Raw genomic sequence first — 21,816 nt, forward strand, 5'->3', positions numbered from 1 at the left:
GACAGGTACAGATCCATAACGTCAGTGAGAAGGCTATTCACCTTCCTGTTTCTTTTTCACTTTTCTGACCTGTTTTCTCTCTTTCCTCTTCTCTTACTTTTCTTTTATTCCTCTGCAGGTTGAATATAACCTTCTGTTCCTCTCCTCTCCTCTGCAGGTTGAATATAACCTTCTGTTCCTCTCCTCTGCATGTTGAATATAACCTTCTGTTCCTCTCCTCTCCTCTGCAGGTTGAATATAACCTTCTGTTCCTCTCCTCTGCAGGTTGAATATAACCTTCTGTTCCTCTCCTCTGCAGGTTGAATATAACCTTCTGTTCCTCTCCTCTCCTCTGCAGGTTGAATATAACCTTCTGTTCATCTCCTCTCCTCTGCAGGTTGAATATAACCTTCTGTTCCTCTCCTCTCCTCTGCAGGTTGAATATAACCTTCTGTTCATCTCCTCTCCTCTGCAGGTTGAATATAACCTTCTGTTCCTCTCCTCTCCTCTGCAGGTTGAATATAACCTTCTGTTCCTCTCCTCTCCTCTGCAGGTTGAATATAACCTTCTGTTCATCTCCTCTCCTCTGCAGGTTGAATATAACCTTCTGTTCCTCTCCTCTCCTCTGCAGGTTGAATATAACCTTCTGTTCCTCTCCTCTCCTCTGCAGGTTGAATATAACCTTCTGTTCATCTCCTCTCCTCTGCAGGTTGAATATAACCTTCTGTTCCTCTCCTCTCCTCTGCAGGTTGAATATAACCTTCTGTTCATCTCCTCTCCTCTGCAGGTTGAATATAACCTTCTGTTCATCTCCTCTCCTCTGCAGGTTGAATATAACCTTCTGTTCCTCTCCTCTCCTCTGCAGGTTGAATATAACCTTCTGTTCATCTCCTCTCCTCTGCAGGTTGAATATAACCTTCTGTTCCTCTCCTCTCCTCTGCAGGTTGAATATAACCTTCTGTTCCTCTCCTCTCCTCTGCAGGTTGAATATAACCTTCTGTTCATCTCCTCTCCTCTGCAGGTTGAATATAACCTTCTGTTCCTCTCCTTTGCAGGTTGAATATAACCTTCTGTTCCTCTCCTCTGCAGGTTGAATATAACCTTCTGTTCCTCTCCTCTGCAGGTTGAATATAACCTTCTGTTCCTCTCCTCTGCAGGTTGAATATAACCTTCTGTTCCTCTCCTCTCCTCTGCAGGTTGAATATAACCTTCTGTTCCTCTCCTCTCCTCTGCAGGTTGAATATAACCTTCTGTTCCTCTCCTCTCCTCTGCAGGTTGAATATAACCTTCTGTTCCTCTCCTCTCCTCTTCAGGTTGAATATAACCTTCTGTTCCTCTCCTCTCCTCTGCAGGTTGAATATAACCTTCTGTTCCTCTCCTCTCCTCTGCAGGTTGAATATAACCTTCTGTTCCTCTCCTCTCCTCTGCAGGTTGAATATAACCTTCTGTTCCTCTCCTCTGCAGGTTGAATATAACCTTCTGTTCCTCTCCTCTGCAGGTTGAATGTAACCTTCTGTTCCTCTCCTCTCCTCTGCAGGTTGAATATAACCTTCTGTTCCTCTCCTCTGCAGGTTGAATGTAACCTTCTGTTCCTCTCCTCTCCTCTGCAGGTTGAATATAACCTTCTGTTCCTCTCCTCTCCTCTGCAGGTTGAATATAACCTTCTGTTCCTCTCCTCTCCTCTGCAGGTTGAATATAACCTTCTGTTCCTCTCCTCTCCTCTGCAGGTTGAATATAACCTTCTGTTCCTCTCCTCTCCTCTGCAGGTTGAATATAACCTTCTGTTCCTCTCCTCTCCTCTGCAGGTTGAATATAACCTTCTGTTCCTCTCCTCTCCTCTGCAGGTTGAATATAACCTTCTGTTCCTCTCCTCTGCAGGTTGAATATAACCTTCTGTTCCTCTCCTCTCCTCTGCAGGTTGAATATAACCTTCTGTTCCTCTCCTCTCCTCTGCAGGTTGAATATAACCTTCTGTTCCTCTCCTCTCCTCTGCAGGTTGAATATAACCTTCTGTTCCTCTCCTCTCCTCTGCAGGTTGAATATAACCTTCTGTTCCTCTCCTCTCCTCTGCAGGTTGAATATAACCTTCTGTTCCTCTCCTCTCCTCTGCAGGTTGAATATAACCTTCTGTTCCTCTCCTCTCCTCTGCAGGTTGAATGTAATCTTCAGTAGATTTGATGAAGTCCAAAGATCTGGGAACATGATCCCATCCTCAGGTTCAGGTGAGTGATGCTGCTGCTGGACCCCTGTTCTGTTGATTCATGGTGGAGGGGCTATTACCATTGCTTCTGGGGCTGTTTGTGTCTGTTTGCTTCCTGTGTTCTGCTCGCTCTCTTTAATTTTCCTGTGTATTTTGTATGCACTTCGAGTTTCTGGACGGACTCAAATACAACCACCTTATTGACTTAGCTGAGAGTTGTTTCTCATGGAGCTCTAGAGTTATGAGTGGATTTGCCTAATTTCTCTGTGAGATCTCTCTCCTCTATCTAGTTTGTTCGCTCGCTCGCTATCTCTCCTTTCTTTCTTTCTTTCTTTCTTTCTTTCTTTCTTTCTTTCTTTCTTTCTTTCTTTCTTTAAGAAACGTGTTGAAAATCCCAAATAGTTTGCATAGTCAACTTACACACAGCTCTGACACACACACTTATCCCACCAGACATGCCACCAGGGGTCTTTTCACAGTCCCCAAATCCAGAACAAATTCAAGAAAGTACAGTATTATATAGAGCCATTATTGCATGGAACTCCGTTCCATCTCATATTGCTCAGATAAACAGCAAACCTGGTTTCAAAAAACTGATAAAGCAACACCTCGTGGCACAACCTACACATACTGATCAGCTCATGTTATAGACAGAAGCGTGTTACATGGCAGACCAATCCGAACTCATCTCTTGGCATGTACAGCTCACTTATTATCTCAACCAATCATGGCTAGCGGGAAGGTTCCTGTCTCTTTCTGTGGCTGAACCAACTAGGCTCGTAATTTAACAATTGTATTCGTATTTACAGATGGCATACAAGTTTGTTATTAAGGCACATGAAAGTTCACATGTTACAGAAGGTATTTCTGCCAAAAAACGCATCTCTTGTGAAGTAGTGATGTGCGACATACGCCTAGTTTCCTAAAACGAGTCACATGTTATGGTGAAATGATCTTGGTTATACAGTGGCATGTTAAACAAGAGGGAACATTTTAGAAACTACTCTCTCATAGCATGCACACCTGTGTTTCCTTTGCGTTCATTTAAGTGTGTCGCTGCTCCATGACAGAATCATTCTCGCCACACCAAAAGAAACATCCTATTTATACCAAACATAGTTTCAATACAGTTCTGTAAAGCACATTCGCTTTTCTTGGTAAATAGATATTCTGTCTTGGTTCAACACAGTTCTGAAGGTTATTTAGCTCTGTGAGCTGTGGCAGGCAACCAGTGGGCGAGTGACCAGTGCTCGATACAAAAGCTCTGCGGCGCGAAACACAATTCACTTGAATCACCTCAGAGTGCTCCTGCGTGAGGAACTGCAAGAAAGGTACGTTAGTTTGTTTGTTTGACTAAAGTCAGCTAGCCAACTTGTTAACTACATAAGCTAGCTATAACCTAAAAACTCTTCTAGCATCATTTAGATCTAAAATATTGCTGCCACAATTGTAACAGCAATTATCTATCCAATATCCACAAGTATGTTGATGATAGAAACATGGTTAACTAACGTTACTAGTCTAGCAAGTTAGCTAGCTAGTTTGTTTGGAACTGTATCAAATGCAAGCAAGATAGCTACATTTATCTGTCTTCGATTACATAATTATTTTCTCCGATGAGTTTATATAAATATTTCCAGCCACAGCAGAGAAAGAGAAAGGGGGAGCAGGGACAAACTTTATTTTGTTAGCTAACTCTTTAAAAGCTTAAGCTATCGTTTTTATAACAAGTGTATGGCTTACTTTACTAGACAGATAAGAGGCGGAATCCCGGGAGTGAGGTAGGGATGCATGAGGGACAGAATGGAGCAGAGGAAAGGAGAGAGCCAGGAGGGGAGATGGAGGTGCGAAAAGGAGAGAGGAGAGCAGATTGGAACAGAGAAAAGGAGAGAGCCAGGAAGGGAGATGGAAGGAGAGAGGAGAGCAGAGAGAAGGAGAAGAAAGAGGAGTAGATAAAAGGAGAGGAGAGAGGAGTAAGGCCAAGTGCGCACCACCGGCAATCCGGATGGGATTTAAAGTGGTTTAAAATTTACAGACTGAAGCCGTGGCTATATAATACACCACATGGTTAGTCAAATTTCCTTTAATTAGTCTAAGGGCTAAAAATGTTTGTGCATATTTAGTCTATACTAGTCTACAGAATGATGTGTTTATTTCTGAGCCAACTCCACCAGGACCTCGATGACCCAATGGGTCTGGAGGAAGAGAGGGAGAGGAGGCCAGGTGGAGAAGACCAGGGAGCAATTCTAGGTCCGGCTCAGAGAGGAGGTAAAAACATTTGTTTTCAAATGCTGTGATGAAACCAATGTTACATCATGTGTGTTGGATAATTTAAAACTAACAGCTATTAATCTCTTATTTTCCATTTTGTGCTGTAATTTAGTCATGGATCCATATCTTGTTGGCCTCCAGGACAGCCTAGACCAGAGGTTCCAAGACCTGTAGATTCTGGGGGCCTTCAGTATGTTGGGACCTCAGGCGGTGTTCTCTAGTGAGAGGATAAACACCTTTAACCTGACCCTCCACTCCAGGCAGTTCTTGCAAGCGTCAGAGGCTGCTGTGCTACAAGAGTGGCCCTCTTACAAGCAACATGTGCGAGTTGGAAAATTGAAGGTATGGCATGAGTATGACAATCTTTTGAAGAACATTTTAGGCCAGTGTTGCCCAACCCTTTTCCCTGTTGAACTACGACTGTTGGCTCTTCTTTAATCTTGTACATCTTTTAGTTTTTCATGTATTTCAGGGATTGGACCAGCTGACAGCAATGACAAAGCTAGCCTTGCAGTTTGGTGAGTGGGGGCAGTCTACCCCTGCCTTAGTCAGCTGGCAGCAATCGCACTGACTATACCAGTGTCTTCCGTTAATTGTGAGGGACTTCTCTGCAATGAAACAAGTAAGAACATTTAAATGTGAGAGTACATCCTCTTTGTCCCTCTCCCTTCTCTTATTGTTCTTTCTGTTATTGCAGGTCAAAACAGACTTGAGGAACAGACTGCAGGGAGAGCATATATCCACCTGCATGCGGCTCTCCATCAACGGCCCTGCCATCAAGGAGCTCAATTACAGGAGGGCGTTGGAAATCTTTTCCAAAAGCCCAGAAGAATAAAGTGCTCTGACAAAGGCTGTAAACTATGTTAGAACTAGGTTTTTATCAGAACCTGGAAAGAGATTTCCAAAGCCCTTCTTTTGTGATGGACATGAATTAGTGGACTCTAATTCATGTTCTGTCAAATGTTCCTCTGTTCTGTCCAGATAAACTTTTTTTATATCAGAAAGGTCTCTGTTGTGTTTCTTTAGATAGCTGCAGCACTCAACTTTAAATTGCATCCTGTATACGATAATCATTTTACCAATATGTTTTTGAACTAATTTCTGGGGCTGGAAATTATATTTTAGATGGTTTATTTGAGTTTTTTCCTTTTAAAAAGTTACCAGAACCAAGCTTTTCAGAACTTATACATATTTTGTTTTGGGGGGAGGACACCGGAAGCCACCAAAATAAGGGGGACCCCCATCCCCGCTAACTTTTACCCCAAAGCTAACACATTTTCCAGAGGAAACACTGATGCGCACACACACTCTTGTATGGTTGAGAGGTAGGGTGACTGGACTGACTTGTTTGTGACTGACAGGGCAGCAGCAGCTCTCTCTCAGACACACACATCGCACACAAAACACACACACATTATTAATAATGTACCTTTAGGAAACCATTACAGTCACTGGCAGAGTACCATTCCAGTGCTGGTCACTGGGGCAGAGTAGGGCTGGTGACAGGGTGTACTTAACTTGACCCTGGGCAGCTGTGTGTGTGAAGGATGGACATAACACCAGAGGCCTGGTAAGAATAACCTTTACCCATTCATCCACTTGCAAACATTAAGGCCAAATGCCAGAGCTAGATATGTAAGGGAAGCTAAGGGCTACTGTAGTACCAGCAGTAGCCTACTTGTCCAAGGGGATAGTAGGGAGTTAAACGACAGTGGTGCAGTATTGTTAAAGCTCTGTTAATTCAAACTATCAATTTATGGTTGTACAGATGTAGTATCTTAATTTGATCACCCACTGCAGGACATTTAAAACTTGTAGTATAATTGATGTTTAAAAAGGCTTTGTAAGTTTGTAATTTAACATTTCAGACTTAATTTTCCCTTACAAAAATGTCCATTAATGATAATCCACATAATTCACATTTCAGGATTATTTTCCTGCTGTAGCAAACTGGCTAATTAAGATCCTACATCTGTACACTCTCAATGACTCCCCATCACATTCCCATCACTGTTGTTGGGAAATGTGATACATAAATACAGACATGAATGTTGTTGATTAGATAAGATAAAAAAAAAATTGTTTTGATTAGATGGATATTGAATGATGTAAGATGTTTCTGATTAGAGGGACAGAGAGACTGAAATCAGTGACGATAAACAAACTCTCTGACTCCCTTTTGTCCACTTCTAACTTTGTCCATGAGGATGCCAACCAAGTGTATTATGTGAATAGCTGTCGGAATAGCTAATACGGCATGGCGGCTTGTTAGACAAAAGGGGGTTGGGGTCAGCTGAGAAGACACTACAGAGTTGATAATTATAACAATTGAAATGCTAACCCTTTGCACATGAACGCTCACTCATTCGGGAACAATTGCAATCAATATATTTATTTACGCTCAGTGTGTCGTCGGGATCTCTGTTGAAAAGTTTCTTTCTGTTGGAGAGTCTGTCCGCCCTCTCTCTCTCTGTTGTGGTTAGAATGGGTAGTTCAGAGTGACATTCATTAATGTCGTTATAGGATAGATGTTTTCGGCGGTTGTTGGTCTTCACGTTCAATGATACCGAATTCCTAGCTACAGACTAGTAATTAATATCAAAGACTTGTTCTTATTCTGTCGGTATAGATAGTCTAAGAGTTTAACCACGTGGTATGGTTAAAAGTTCATCAAGAGAAATGCATGGTCTCCAACCTTTAGCCATCTCGTAATTGAGGTAAGCTCGGTCTGGTGATAGAAAACCTAGGTGGGGGTTTTATTCGGAAGAGCAGAAAAGGGCCTGTCCCATGACGCCAGACCATAACTGTGCTCATGGGCGGTCCTCTGATGTAGTTAGACTCTAAAGGGAATTGGAGTTTCCTTCATTAAACAGTCCAAAATCACATTACACAATTTCACAAACAGTTCCATCCTTATTCATTCATTTTATACAACCATTTAGATGTAAGTCTCATACCTGAGACTCTTCTATAACATGATTATGGTAATGTGGCTGTATTGTCTCTCATGAGTTTCACTAAATTGTACCAAACGGACCAGTTCGTTGCTGGATTCTTCACCGATCTTTTATTCCTTCTCCAGATCACCGATCTTTTATTCCTTCTCCAGAACATAAATGTCGTTCGGTTCTCCAGTTCTGTGAGGTGGAAGAACTCCTTTGTTCTCTCTATACTGGGGCCATGAGGAGAGGGTCTCCTCGTAGGAATTTACGACTGCTCTTACAGAGCCTGGTGTCAGAAGTATAGAGGTCAGGGGATGGTGCCTGCAGTGTCCAAAGAGGGCAACGTCATGACACAGTTGAGAACAAATTTATATTTACAATGACGGCCTACCAAAAGGCAAAAGACCTCCTGCCGGGACGGGGCTGGGACAAAAAAAAAACACAAATATAGGACAAAACACACATCACGACAAGAGAGACAACACTACATAAAGAGAGACCTAAGACGACAACATAGCAAGGCAGCAACACATGACAACACAACATGGTAGAAACACAACATGACAACAACATGGTAGCAACACAACATGGTAGCAGCACAAAACAGGGTACAAACATTATTGGGCACAGGCAACAGCACAAAAGGCAAGAAGGTAGAGACTATACATCACGCAAAGCAGCCACAATTGTCAGTAAGAGTGTCCATGATCGAGTCTTTTTTTTACCTTTATTTAACTAGGCAAGTCAGTTAAGAACAAATTCTTATTTTCAATGACGGCCTAGCAACATTGGGTTAACTGCCTTGTTCAGGGGCAGAACAACAGATTTTCACCTTGTCAGCTTGGGGATTCGATCTTGCAACCTTTACGTTATTAGTCCAACGCTCTAACCACTAGGCTACCTGCCGCCCCTTTGAATGAAGACATTGAGATAAAACTGTCCGGTTTGAGTGTTTGTTGCAGCTCGTTCCTGCTCAGAGGAAATGGTTTCAGACACAGCCTCATTTCCTTCTCTCTGCTCTCTCTCCCATCAGAACTAAATGAAGCCCTGAGTCAGATACATTAACTATTGGAGTTCTGAGACAGACACATTAACTGCCTATTGAATGTCATTATACCATGGCAATGTTGAATACACCTTTCTGATTGGCTTGAAGGACATTCTAGAGCGTGCGTTATTTTCCTATAACACACAGTATATTTGCACAATAGAATTCAATGGCTAAAATTACTACAGAATTGAGTGTACAAAACGTTAAGAACACCTGCTCTTTCCTTGACCGACTGACCAGGTGAATCCAGATGAAAGCTATGATCCCTTATTGATGTCACTTATCAAATCCACTTCAATCAGTGTACATGAAGGGGAGGAGACAGGATAAATAAGGATTTTTAAGCCTTGACACAGTTGAGACATAGATTGTGTATGTGTGTTCTTAATGTTTTGTACACTCAGTGTATATATATATATATATATATATATATATATATATATATATATACACTATTTTTTTTTTCTTATATTTTTTAAACAACAACAATACAATGCAGATGGGTGTTTTGGTCAGTGGGTGTGGTTGCCCTGAAATGCCGGCAAAATGGATTTTCCAAGGGCGGGGAAAACCATGCATGGAAGCGAGCGCACCCAAAACTACCAGGACCAGCCCACACACCGCTCACAGCATGAAACCAAACCAACAAATATAAATAGTGAAACGCAAAACATACAATAACCCCACCCTCACCCCTGATTGGAGGACCTCAAACATTTATACTGTACATAATAATTCCAACACTCATCAATTCCACCCTTCAGACAGGCAAAGATCAACCCATCTTTCCCAATAAATCATCATTCTACCATTTCTTCTCCCAATACACGCCTCCATTCTCCTATGGTGTCTCACTAGGGACTTGAACCTCCCTATCTGCAACATTTCTAACGAAATTGCCCCCATTTACACCTGGATCTTGCAGCTAGCTAGCTGCTATCTGAGTGACTATTGGCAACGTCGGTCACGGAATTAACACACATTATTACGGAGCTAGCCAGCTAGCCAGCTGAAGAGTTCCGTCAGCCACTCCTGGGCTATTCCTGAGCTAGCCAGCTGAAGTGTCTCCTGGGCTACAACTCACCTATCCTGACCCGTTTTACTGCCGATGCGGAGCCCCATCGGGTCTTCACGACTGGACCACCGATGTCATCTGCCCGAGGGAGTTATCCAACTGGCCCCTCCGTCGCGACGTAACCTGATCGCCCATCTGCGGCCAGCTAATCGTTAGCTGTCTTTTCGGCTGCGATCTGAATAGGTCTATCGGACACCTTTCTTGGGCCACTATAACTAACTATTTTGCCAACTTGGACAGGTCCCCCCTTCCACACGGAACCCCACTAACCCACAGACGGAAACGCACGAGGTGGCTAAAAACAGACCTCCCTCCCATCTTCCACCAGCTTGCTACCTATGGCCCGGCTAGCTGTCTGAATCTCACTAGACCCTTTGATCACTCGGCTAAGCATGCCTCTCCTTAATGTCAATATGCATTGTCCATTGCTGTTCTGGTTAGTGTTTATTGGCTTATTTCACTGTAGAGCCCCTAGCCCTGCTCATTATACCTTATCCAACCTCTCAGTTCCTCCACCCACACATGCTATGACATCTTCTGGTTTCAGTGATGTTTCTAGAGACAATATCTCTCTCATAATCACTAAATGCCTAGGTTTACCTCCTCTGTACTCACATCCCACCATACCTTTGTCTGTACATTATACCTTGAAGCTATTTTATCGCCCCCAGAAACCTGCTCCTTTTTCTCTCTATTCTGGACGTCACAGACGACCAATTCTTATAGCTTTTAGCCGTACCCTCATACTTATTCTTCTCTGCTCCTCTGGGGATGTAGAGGTGAATCCAGGCCCTGCAGTGCCTGGCTCCACTCCTACTCCCCAGGCGCTCTCTTTTGATGACTTCTGTAACCGTAATAACCTTGGTTTCATGCATGTTAACATTAGAAGCCTCCTCCCTAAGTTTGTTTTACTCACTGCTTTAGCACACTCTGCCAACCCGGATGTCCTAGCTGTGTCTGAATCTTGGCTTAGGAAGTCCACCAAAAACTCTGAAATCTTCATCCCTAACTACAACGTTTTCAGACAAGATAGAACGACCAAAGGGGGCGGTGTTGCAATCTACTGCAGAGATAGCCTGCAGAGTTCTGTCCTGCTATCCAGGTCTGTACCCAAACAATTTGAACTTCTACTTTTAAAAATCCACCTCTCCAAAAACAAGTCTCTCACCGTTGCCGCCTGCTATAGACCCCCCTCGGCCCCTAGCTGTGCTCTGGACACCATATGTGAACTGATTGCCCCCCATCTATCTTCAGAGCTCGTGCTACTAGGTGACCTAAACTGGGACATGCTTAACACCCCAGCCATCCTACAATCCAAGCTTGATGCCCTCAATCTCACACAAATTATTAATGAACCCACCAGGTACAACCCCAAAGCCGCAAACACTGGCACCCTCATAGATATCATCCTAACCAACGTGCCCTCTAAATACACCTCTGCTGTTTTCAACCAAGATCTCAGCGATCACTGCCTCATTGCCTGCACCCGTAATGGGTCAGCGGTCAAACGACCTCCACTCATCACTGTCAAACGCTCCCTGAAACATTTCAACGAGCAAGCCTTTCTAATCGACCTGGCCCTGGTATCCTGGAAGGATATTGACCTCATCCCGTCAGTAGAGGATGCCTGGTTATTTAAAAAAAATGCCTTCCTCTCCATCTTAAATAAGCATGCCCCTTTCAAGAAATGTAGAACCAGGAACAGATATAGCCCTTGGTTCTCCCCAGACCTGACTGCCCTTAACCAACACAAAAATATCCTGTGGCGTTCTGCATTAGCATCGAACTGCCCCCGCGATATGCAACTTTTTAGGGAAGTTAGAAACCAATACACAGGCAGTTAGAAACGCCAAGGCTAGCTTTTTCAAACAGAAATTTGCTTCGTGCAACTCCAACTCTAAAAAGTTCTGGGACATTGTAAAGTCCATGGAGAATAAGAACACCTCCTCCCAACTGCCCACTGCACTGAGGATAGGAAACTTTGTCACCACCGATAAGCCCACTATAATTGAGAATTTCAATAAGCATTTTTCTACGGCTGGCCATGCTTTCCACCTAACTACCCCTACTGCATTCAACAGCACTGCACCCCCCACAGCTACTCGCCCAAGCCTCCCCCATTTCTCCTTCTCCCAAATCCATTCAGCTGATGTTCTGAAAGAGCTGCAAAATCTGGACCCCTACAAATCAGCTGGGCTTGACAATCTGGACCCTTTCTTTCTAAAATTATCTGCCGAATTTATTGCAACCCCTATTACTAGCCTGTTCAACCTCTCTTTCGTGTCGTCTGAGATTCCCATAGATTGGAAAGCAGCTGCTGTCATCCCCCTCTTCAAAGGAGGTGACACTCTTGACCCAAATTGCTACAGACCTATATCCATCCTACCCTGCCTTTCTAAGGTCTTCGAAAGCCAAGTCAACAAACAGATTACTGAATATTTCGAATCCCACCGCACCCTCTCCGCTATGCAATCTGGTTTCAGAGCTGGTCATGGGTGCACCTCAGCCACGCTCAAGGTCCTAAACGACATCGTAACCACCATCGATAAGGAACAATACTGTGCTGCCGTATTCATTGACCTGGCCAAAGCTTTTGACTCTGTTAATCACCACATCCTCATCGGCAGACTCATTAGCCTTGGTTTCTCAAACGATTGCGTCGCCTGGTTCACCAACTACTTCTCTGACAGAGTTCAGTGTGTCAAATCGGAGGGCCTACTGTCTGGACCTCTGGCAGTCTCTATGGGGGTACCACAGGGTTCAATTCTTGGGCCAACTCTTTTCTCTGTATACATAAATGATGTCGCTCTTGCTGCTGGTGAATCTCTGATCCACCTCTACGCAGACGACACCATTCTGTATACTTCTGGCCCTTCTTTGGACACTGTGTTAACAACCCTCCAGACGAGCTTCAATGCCATTCAACTCTCCTTCCGTGGTCTCCAACTGCTCCTAAACACAAGTAAAACTAAATGCATGCTCTTCAACCGATCGCTGCCTGCACCTGCCCGCCTGTCCAGCATCACTTCTCTGGACGGTTCTAACTTAGAATTTGTGGACAACTACAAATACCTAGGTGTCTGGTTAGACTGTAAACTCTCCTTCCAGACTCACATCAATCATCTCCAATCCAAAGTGAAATCTAGAATTGGCTTCCTATTTCGCAACAAAGCATCCTTCACTCATGCTGCCAAACATACCCTCGTAAAACTGACCATCCTACCAATCCTCGACTTCGGCGACATAATTTACAAAATAGCCTCCAATACCCTACTCAACAAGCTGGATGCAGTCTATCTCAGTGCCATCCGTTTTGTCACCAAAGCCCCATATACTACCCACCACTGCGACCTGTACGCTCTCGTTGGCTGGCCTTCGCTTCATAATCGTCGCCAAACACATTGGCTCCAGGTCATCTACAAGACCCTGCTAGGTAAAGTCCCCCCTTATCTCCGCTCACTGGTCACCATAGCAGCACCCACCTGTAGCACGTGCTCCAGCAGGTATATCTCTCTGGTCACCCCTAAAGCCAACTCCTCCTTTGGTCATCTCTCCTTCCAGTTCTCAGCTGCCAATGACTGGAACGAACTACAAAAATCTCTGAAACTGGAAACACTTATCTCCCTCACTAGCTTTAAGCACCAGCTGTCAGAGCAGCTCACAGATCTCTGCACCTGTACATAGCCCATCTTTAATTTAGCCCAAACTACTACCTCTTCCCCTACTGTATTTATTTATTTTGCTCCTTTGCACCATATTATTTATATTTTAACTTTGAACTTTCGTCAAACTACAAATCTACCATTCCAGTGTTTTTCTTGCCATACTTTATTTACTTTGCCACCATGGCATTTTTTGCCTTTACCTCCCTTATCTCACATCATTTGCTCACATTGTATATAGTCTTATTTTTTTCTACTGCATCATTGATTGTATGTTGTTTTACTCCATGTGTAACTCTGTGTTTTTGTATGTTGTCGAACTGCTTTGCTTTATCTTGGCCAGGTCGCAATTGTAAATGAGAACTTGTTCTCAACTTGTCTACCTGGTTAAATAAAGGTGAAATAAATAAAATAAAAAAAATATTAGACAGTGGCGACAATGATGATTATGGACATGGTCTTTTGCCTGCTAATGCTTGCAATGCAGTGAAGAAAACGATATGACAACAATAACGTCTAATGTAACTGGCCCCAGCTTGGCCCCCCAAGTTGAAATGGTCTAGAACCGCCACTGACCCACATGCCGTTTATTTAAAACATTTTTTTTTTTAAATTATTTATTGCAAAAAACACAAGGAAGGGGTAACATTAAAGTATTAAAACATGAAGGACAAACACTACAGCATCAAGACACTATCAAACGTATCAGTCTTTCCGCAACAGAGCCATCCTTATGTGAGGGTGCGTGTGCATGATAGTGATATAAAATATATGTCATAGTTTCCTTTTTCATGATCACAATCTTGTGAAACCCGAACCTTCCAAGATCCCCCCACAGTTCCCCAATAGTTGTCCCTCAACCATTTGAGACCCCTCCCACAGTCCCCCCCCAAGAAAAAAAGAAAAAATACAATTAATTCCATTCCCCACCCCCAAGAACCCCCCCAATGCACCAACAACCAAGAGAATGAACTAAAAGAGAAACAAGGAAAATACAGAAGAAAACAGCATACAACAATGCAATTAAAAAAAATAAATAATAATAATACATTTTAAACAAAGGACATCAAGGACCACTGAAATCATAACAGCAACGCCTACTTTATATGTTTGTGTGTATGTCTGGCACTATTACATGTATGTGTGTGTTGTATGTGTTTATTTGAATGAGAGTGTGTGTATATGCATGTGTACAAACACCTACACGGTATCAGCCTCAGGCAAACCTGCATTAGTTGTAAAAACCCTGCCACTTAGTGTCATTCAAATGTACTTTTATTATCTTTTATTTTGACTTTTTTCCCCTTTATCTTTTGACCATCATTCTCTCTCACACACAGCAACTCCACTCCCACTTGTCTCCAATTCCACATACCTTCCCTCAGCTTCCCTCAGCCCATCCCATCTATCTGTGCTGGCCACCCACTTCGTGTTTCTACGCAACACATATCTTTCAACTATGCTATGATGTTTAACGTACAATTTCAATCTATCTAATCGAATAGAATCTACAGATTGCGTGTTGAAGATAAATACTTTTACTAAGAGTATTAGTATATTAGTAATTGACTGACCAGGTCTCTCCAGATCTCCAAACAGTACTATTTCTAGGGTACATTTTAGATCAATGCTATGCATTTTCAGCCATTCCTGAACCTGAGACCAGAAACAGGCTACCTGAGGACAATACCAAAATAAATGGTCTATTGATTCTGTATCCTCACAACAAAACTGCAGAGCTTCGATGATTTTATGCCCCAAATATTCAACATTTTGTTGGTGGCAAAAATTCTATATAATAATTTTAGTTGAAAAGCACGAAGTCTTGAATCTTGCGTTGTTTTATATATCAACTCATACACCCTGTACCATGGAATCGGTACATCAAAAATCTCATCCCAACTATTTTGCACATGCCGTTCATTATTTTCCATAGATTGCATAGCCCCTCGTTGATTATCCCTTACTCAGTTTCACTATGCTCTACTGCCACTGACTCCTACAGATAGAGAACAGAGTCATGTTTATTTTCCTTGAGATAGAGGGAAATTAATGCTGTTATGGTGCACAAGAGACAAATGATTCAGAAGATACAGATGTAGGATCTTAATTTGATCACTCTTTTGTTGCTGAGAATTTTCGTAAAATGTAAGATGTATGCATCTAGTAGGCCGCAACCTAACTCATGACACAAAAGATGTAAAGGAATAACACAAATAACTGTAGGCCAATCATTTCACTCAGTTATGTTGCTGTAGCTTTGGCTAGTGCCCCAAGAAGTTGATCCACAGAGCCCTCTCACTGCCCTTGCTACAACCATAAAAGTACCACTGAGAAAGTGAATATCCATCACTGTCTGTCTTGCCATAGACGGGGGGGTATCTCAAAGTTCCATCAGTGTTCAATTAACTGACATTGCCCTTCAGCCTGCTGGGTGGATTTCCTCACTGACAAATGGCTGCTGTCTTTTATCTCAACCTTTGATTGACTCTTCATTAAGAACTAACTATATGCTCCTCTAGAGAGACAGACAGAGAGAGACTACTGAGGAGCTGACCTCTGTTTGTTTTGTTATAAGGAAGTCGTATAGAAACTTACTTTTTCTCTCTGAAACAGCCCAGAGTCCGGCTCTCAGCTGTGTGTCTCAGTACAAATGTGTGTCTATGCTGTGATAACATTTACCCCAATATTGTTTTTGTTTATGGCATTTTACAACTGCCTGTGTTTTTTCCCCTTTCAGATCTGGCCTTTATTGTCCCATTTGTCACAGCAGCAGAGTCTTGACTCTGAACCCAAACATTTAGTGAGAGTCCCACATGGCATCCTATTCATCGTATGCACTACGGTTGACCATATGGCCCTGTTCAAAAGTAGTGCACTATATAGGGGCAGATGTTTTTGTGCTGCTTGGCCTAGGCTTTATATCTGGTTTGTTATAGGATTTTTACAAACGTCATGGCTCAGAATAAACCATCTGTCTAGGGTTGAAGACATAACTAAGTGTCTGACTGAAGCACTTCCACTAACCTTCACTGTTAGGATGCTACTGCAGGCTTTGTTCTAAATCCCCAGTCTGTCTGTCTACCTCTGTCTACCTCTGTCTACCTCTGTCTACCTCTGTCTACCTCTGTCTACCTCTGTGATGCTTCTGTGATGCCTCTGTCCTTTCGTACTCTGATCAATAGGTTAGGCCTAACTCCTGACAGTTCACTTAATGCTAGAGGCTTTCACTTTGTTTTGCCTTTACCAGAGGGGGATGTAGTACTTTATGGTGAGAGCCAGCCCATTACTTCACCACATTCTTGCCTTTGTTTACAACACTCAACATTTACCTAACACTTGGCCACACTTAATACTGACTCTTTGCTCATTTTCAGTCTCTGATTTCTGTCTGCTCACCCTGGCAAACATGGAGCCAGTCGCCACTGCCCGTAAAGTATGAGAGATCCCACTGTTACGGGGGCTCCTTAGGGACACACTTTCCCCTCTGTGTGTAAAATATTTTTGCTTTGTTGGCTGTCTTATTACGTAGCAAAGCAGATCCGTTTTAATTAACAGAGCCTTTCAAGCACTGTAGAAAGATCGGCTTTTCATCCTACATTCAGTAATCAGAGATCTCTCATTTAAAATCCTGAAGAGCGTAGCTGACTGACCAGGTAGATGATCTTTGACCCTCCTTGACACATGAGCAACCAATGGGAAGAGAGTCTTGAACCTGATCTGCCACTTAAGCCTTTCTATGGTTATTTTACCATGGCAACAGGGAACTCCCCCATAGCGGGCTGTCAAGGAACGATACCAAGTAAGCGTGAGCTCTCTTTCTCTCCTTTTCCGAACGTTAGATTCACATGGATTTAAATCCCTTAGGGATTATAGGGAAGCAGAACATTGTCAAATGCTTTAGTAATGGTTATTATTATTATTTAGTGCGCGCGCCTGTGTGTGTCCTCCTGTGCGTGTGCGTATGCGTGTCTCAGAGTGAGCGAGGGATGGGGTGTGTGTTTTGTCTGAGCGGTCCCTGTTTGCTCTTATAGGCATCAGCATAATGAGAGATCACTAATGACATTGTGCTGAACATCAGCCTCGCCTGAAGCCCTCTGATTTATGTAAACTGCTGACTAGAGTGACAGGCTCACAGACAGACAGACCAGGACAGTGCTGGAGGAACTAGTTGTTGAAAACAGATTGACACTCTGCAGCAATGCTCTTCCCCCCAGCCTTAGACAGATCTGGTACCAGGCTATCTCCCCCCAGATTAGCTGGGTCCTCAGAACCCCTGGAGCCTGAATCAGTCAGGACAGGAGAAACTTGCATGGAAGGAACTGAAGAAAATACTTTGTGTCAGAGTCCATTCTTTCTCACCCTCCAGCTTAGAACGGACATGAGAAAAGCATCGCCTGAGCCTAAGAAATCCACAAAATATAAATCTGTGGCACAGGGATTACCAGTGCTGCCTGCCACGCAGTAAGGATGCTGCTGACTGTGGAGTGAAATGAGGACTCATCTGCTCTGCAGCCACTTGCGCATGCAGCACACACAGGTTTATTGGGATAAATCTTTTCCTGGAGGCAGAGCTGAGCAATTTCCACTAGATGGGCCAATTTCAAAGTCAAAATTGTTCTTAAAGGAAAGATCCACCAATTCCTATAATTTACAATGTTAAATAACAGTAATATGTGACAAATGTTTTTTTGTGAACAAATGTTTCATTTTGTCATTATAATAAAGGTTGGTAGCAACATGTGAAAAACATTGTGGAAACCTGTTGCAGCTCAAGTCGACTAATAAAAACCCACAATGCAATGCTTTCTCTATTGCTAGCTAGCAAACATAGCAACATACAGTAATACCAAAGTCAATATCATATGAAGTAGCTAGTTAGCTGTGAAATCGCCTAAACAAACTGCACTATCAATTTAGGTGTCTACAATCTCACCATGTTCAAACTGCAGACTGATGTGCCTTGTAGAGTGGAGTCTGACATTCTCAACGGCCATGCAACGGCACTATGCAATGCATCCTGGCCTGAAGAGGCTGACTAATAGGAGAAATGTGGTGGACCCTGTTAAATTACACATTTCTCGAGGTAGGAATATCGCAGAAATATGATCATTGGCTCATTCAGGATAAGACAACCTCCCGTGTTATGACATTGGCCAGTATTGAAATGTATAACAGATGTTTTTGCAATCTAAAAGGCACATTCTTATTAACTTCCAATATCGTGAGAGCAGCTTTATTGCAATGCTACGTCATACCGGACAAAATGTCTGTCTGCTTGAACGGCAATAGCTCAGATACACCACAAATATTTACCCTGGTAAACAATATAACATTGCTCATAAATGCACCAAAACAATATAACATTCAGAATGGGTGAATCTTTCCTTTAAGGTTAGGCATGTGGTTAGCAGATTCTATGACTTTGTGGCTGTGCCAGCTAGTGACTACCCTGCAGAGCTGCCTCCAGTACATGAGTCATCCCAATAAATGGCAACCTGTGCAGCACACAGGGTGCTTCAGCATCTAGTGGACAGATTAGGTAGTGTAGTGTGTATTCTGTTAATGGCATTCTCCCCTAGGGAATTTGTATGGTGGTTTTGTTAGTAAGTGTTTGTCCTTATAATAATCCTGAAACCGCAATAATGACCCTTAGTGCATTTCTCAGTATATAGAATATCACTAAGTTACTGTTCTGTTCCTGTTCCCCAGAGGTACAGATATCCATCCATCCATCCATGTTTGTTTCTCTGTTCTCTCCTTGATCTTTGAGTTTGGCAGTGCAGTGCATTGTTTCAGTAACATTCCTGAAGCCTGACCTATATCAGTCCTCCTGTGCTGTCACGTATGGCTTCTTTTCTCTTCCATGGACTTGTCTAGCTCTAGCTAGCAGTTTCCTACATAATATTGCTTTATAGAGCAACTCTAGCAGCAGTCAGAAAGCAGTCCTGCAGTGTTGGGGAGGCATTAGTTGGCGAGAGAATCTGTGTCGGTCAGGGGACACTTGAACTGTTAAACTTCCTGAAGGATGTAGACTACAGTCAGACAACTTCCTGTGAACTAGATAGGGCCATACAATGATGTGAATGTCTCTATGGGGCAGACAATGCAGTTTCACTTCCACCAGCAGAGGGTGCCATGACATCGCCCATATTATCATTTACATTTTAGTAATTTAGCAGACGCTCTTATCCAGAGCGACTTACAGTAGTGAATGCATACATTTCATTTCATGCATTTCTTTTTTTTTTGTGTACTGGCCCCCTGTGGGAATCGAACCCACAACCCTGGCGTTGCACACACCATGCTCTACCAACTGAGCCACAGTTATTCCTCCTCTATCATCAAGGACAAGATTGTCTTACCTGTTATTCCCTACCAATCCGCCATACAGTCATTGACCAGTGTCCATGACTTTGAGCATTCAGCTCAAGAAATAGGTCATATAATGCATAGTCACATAGTAGCCTACATGTAGAACAGGACAGTCCAGTTTACAGTAATCATATCACTAGGCAGAGCAGGCTGAGGGCAGAGCAGGCTGAGGGCAGAGCAGGCTGAGGGTAGAGCAGGCTGAGGGCAGAGCAGACTGAGGGCAGAGCAGGCTGAGGGTAGAGCAGGCTGAAGGCAGAGCAGGCTGAGGGCAGAGCAGGCTGAGGGCAGAGCAGGCTGAAGGCAGAGCAGGCAGGATGTCATGGAGTTAGATGATGATGTGGATTACTAACACGGCCCCTGCTCTGCCACAGGCTACAGACACACAGCTAACGACCTAACTACTGCCCCCAGGGAGGACGGGTGTGTGTGTGTGTGTGTGTGTGTGTGTGTGTGTGTGTGTCCATCCGCTGTGTTAATGGCTCCCTATGTGTGTATAAATCAGCTCAAGACATTTTTGTGTCGGTGTTTGATTAAGTGCTGCTGTAACTGCTGCAATCAATAAACTGAAGGTAAATAGTTTCTGTTTAGAGATGGTATTTGGGAGGGTTCTCTGAACATGATCATGGAGTTTGTCTCAGGCTATTCTTTCAGTACTCTAAGACCATAGATATAGAACAGTTCTATCTATCTTGTTCTAACTATGTCTGAAACTCTCCGTGTCATTTAACGATCAGGGAAAAATGGATTTGAAGGTGTTCAATTAATGAGATGGATGCTGTTGAATAAAGTTGACATTTACTCATCCCACATACTGCAGTCTCCTCCCTGTCTCTCTGGTACCCTGATGCTGCTAGCCCCAGTGCAAAGCAAATGGAAAGTGTGCCTTCAGTAAGATACATGCTGTTGGATGAGCCTTTTCACAGGCTGCAGTCCCATCTCTGTTTCTTCGGTACAATAATGCTAACCTCAGTCGTCACTGTATTGACTATTGTCTCACAGTGATAATGCTAAACACGCCACACATAAATAACTAACAGTACACTAGAGAGCTAAGGGGCCATAACTTTACTCTTGGTCAGTGTAATAAAGCACTGCTGTGTGAGTATGCATACAAACATGAGAGGGATGTTTTCTAATACCAGTATGTGCTTTATGTTTTACACCTTCCTGCATATAAGCTAAGGGTAGATGGATGCTAGAGCAGGGAGACTCGAGGCAAACTATGTAGAATTTCAGCAGCTTGCATGAGGCAAAGCAGAATTGATTTAATGCTTTTGTTATGTTGGAACAAAAGCTTTCTTAACTCTGAGTGGGTGAGCTAGTGACGGTTTTCACTGAGATAGTTTCACAGCATGCTAGACACGGTGCAGGGGAAAATAAAGCCAACACAATGTTGAGGTATGCTAGTGTTATGGTGTGACGTGCCGTGCCAAACACAGTAAAAATATGAATTCATTTACATACGTATTCATACATATATTTCATGAATATGTGTAAGTAACAGTAGTGGGACTATAAACTGTGTTTATGTCCTGGGCCAATGACCACCAGGCTAGGTTCCTTTTGTTTTTTCCTCCAGCAACACCCTGAATAAACAATGATTGATCAGAGGTGACATCACAGGTGCTGGCCCCTCCCCTCCCTCTGTGGTGGACAACCAATGTCCCTAAGGACATGTCACACCAGGCTGGCAATGCAGGAACTGCCAGCATCCTCCTGCTACACACACACACACACACACACACCACTGTGTTTGACAGCTAGCCCTTGGACAGAAGGGTTTAAGGGGGAAGCTGATCTAGCACTGTCATCACAGAGCTGCACAAGCTCCCTTACAAAGGCACGCGTCACGCAGACACACACACACACACACACACACACACACACACACACACACACACACACACACACACACACTGTTGATGCAGAAGCGTGGTGAGGAATTACTTTAGAGCGCGTGCTATAGATCATGATGCTGAGGAAGCTGGTGTGTAAGAAGATCTGTGCCTGTAAGAACCAGATGCTATTTATAATATATTCTCTTTACGTGGTGTGTCTCTCTCTCTTTTCCTCTCACACTACCTACCGACATCTCTCCCGATGTTTTTTTCCTCCTCTCTTTTCCCCAATTGATCTGCCTTTCTCAAATTCTTCTATCTCTCTCTCTCTCTCTCTCTCTCTCGCTCTCTCTCTTAGTAGATATATACTGGTTTGATGGTAATTACAGGTTAGCAGTCTGGTGGAGGAATGGAGTGTTGTGA

At 43.3% G+C, this 21,816-nt stretch overlaps 1 protein-coding gene and 1 long non-coding RNA gene across 20 annotated transcripts in view; both read left to right on the top strand.

The window, feature by feature from the left end:
• The window catches only part of LOC115155619 (CLIP-associating protein 1-B), a 138,202-nt gene that overhangs the window by 66,361 nt on the left and 50,025 nt on the right, over window positions 1-21,816 (top strand). For all 19 annotated transcript variants that reach the window (XM_029702402.1, XM_029702403.1, XM_029702407.1 and 16 more), the window contains exon 8: window positions 2,131-2,201. In XM_029702402.1, coding sequence (XP_029558262.1) covers window positions 2,131-2,201 — 71 coding nt within the window. The remainder of the gene's footprint in view (window positions 1-2,130; window positions 2,202-21,816) is intronic.
• LOC115155621 (uncharacterized) lies at window positions 4,086-5,450 on the top strand. Its single transcript, XR_003868106.1, has 3 exons — window positions 4,086-4,447; window positions 4,563-5,072; window positions 5,148-5,450. It is a non-coding gene; the product is annotated as an uncharacterized LOC115155621 (long non-coding RNA).

This window comes from Salmo trutta, chromosome 20, assembly GCF_901001165.1.
Source record: "Salmo trutta chromosome 20, fSalTru1.1, whole genome shotgun sequence".
NCBI lineage: Eukaryota > Metazoa > Chordata > Actinopteri > Salmoniformes > Salmonidae > Salmo > Salmo trutta.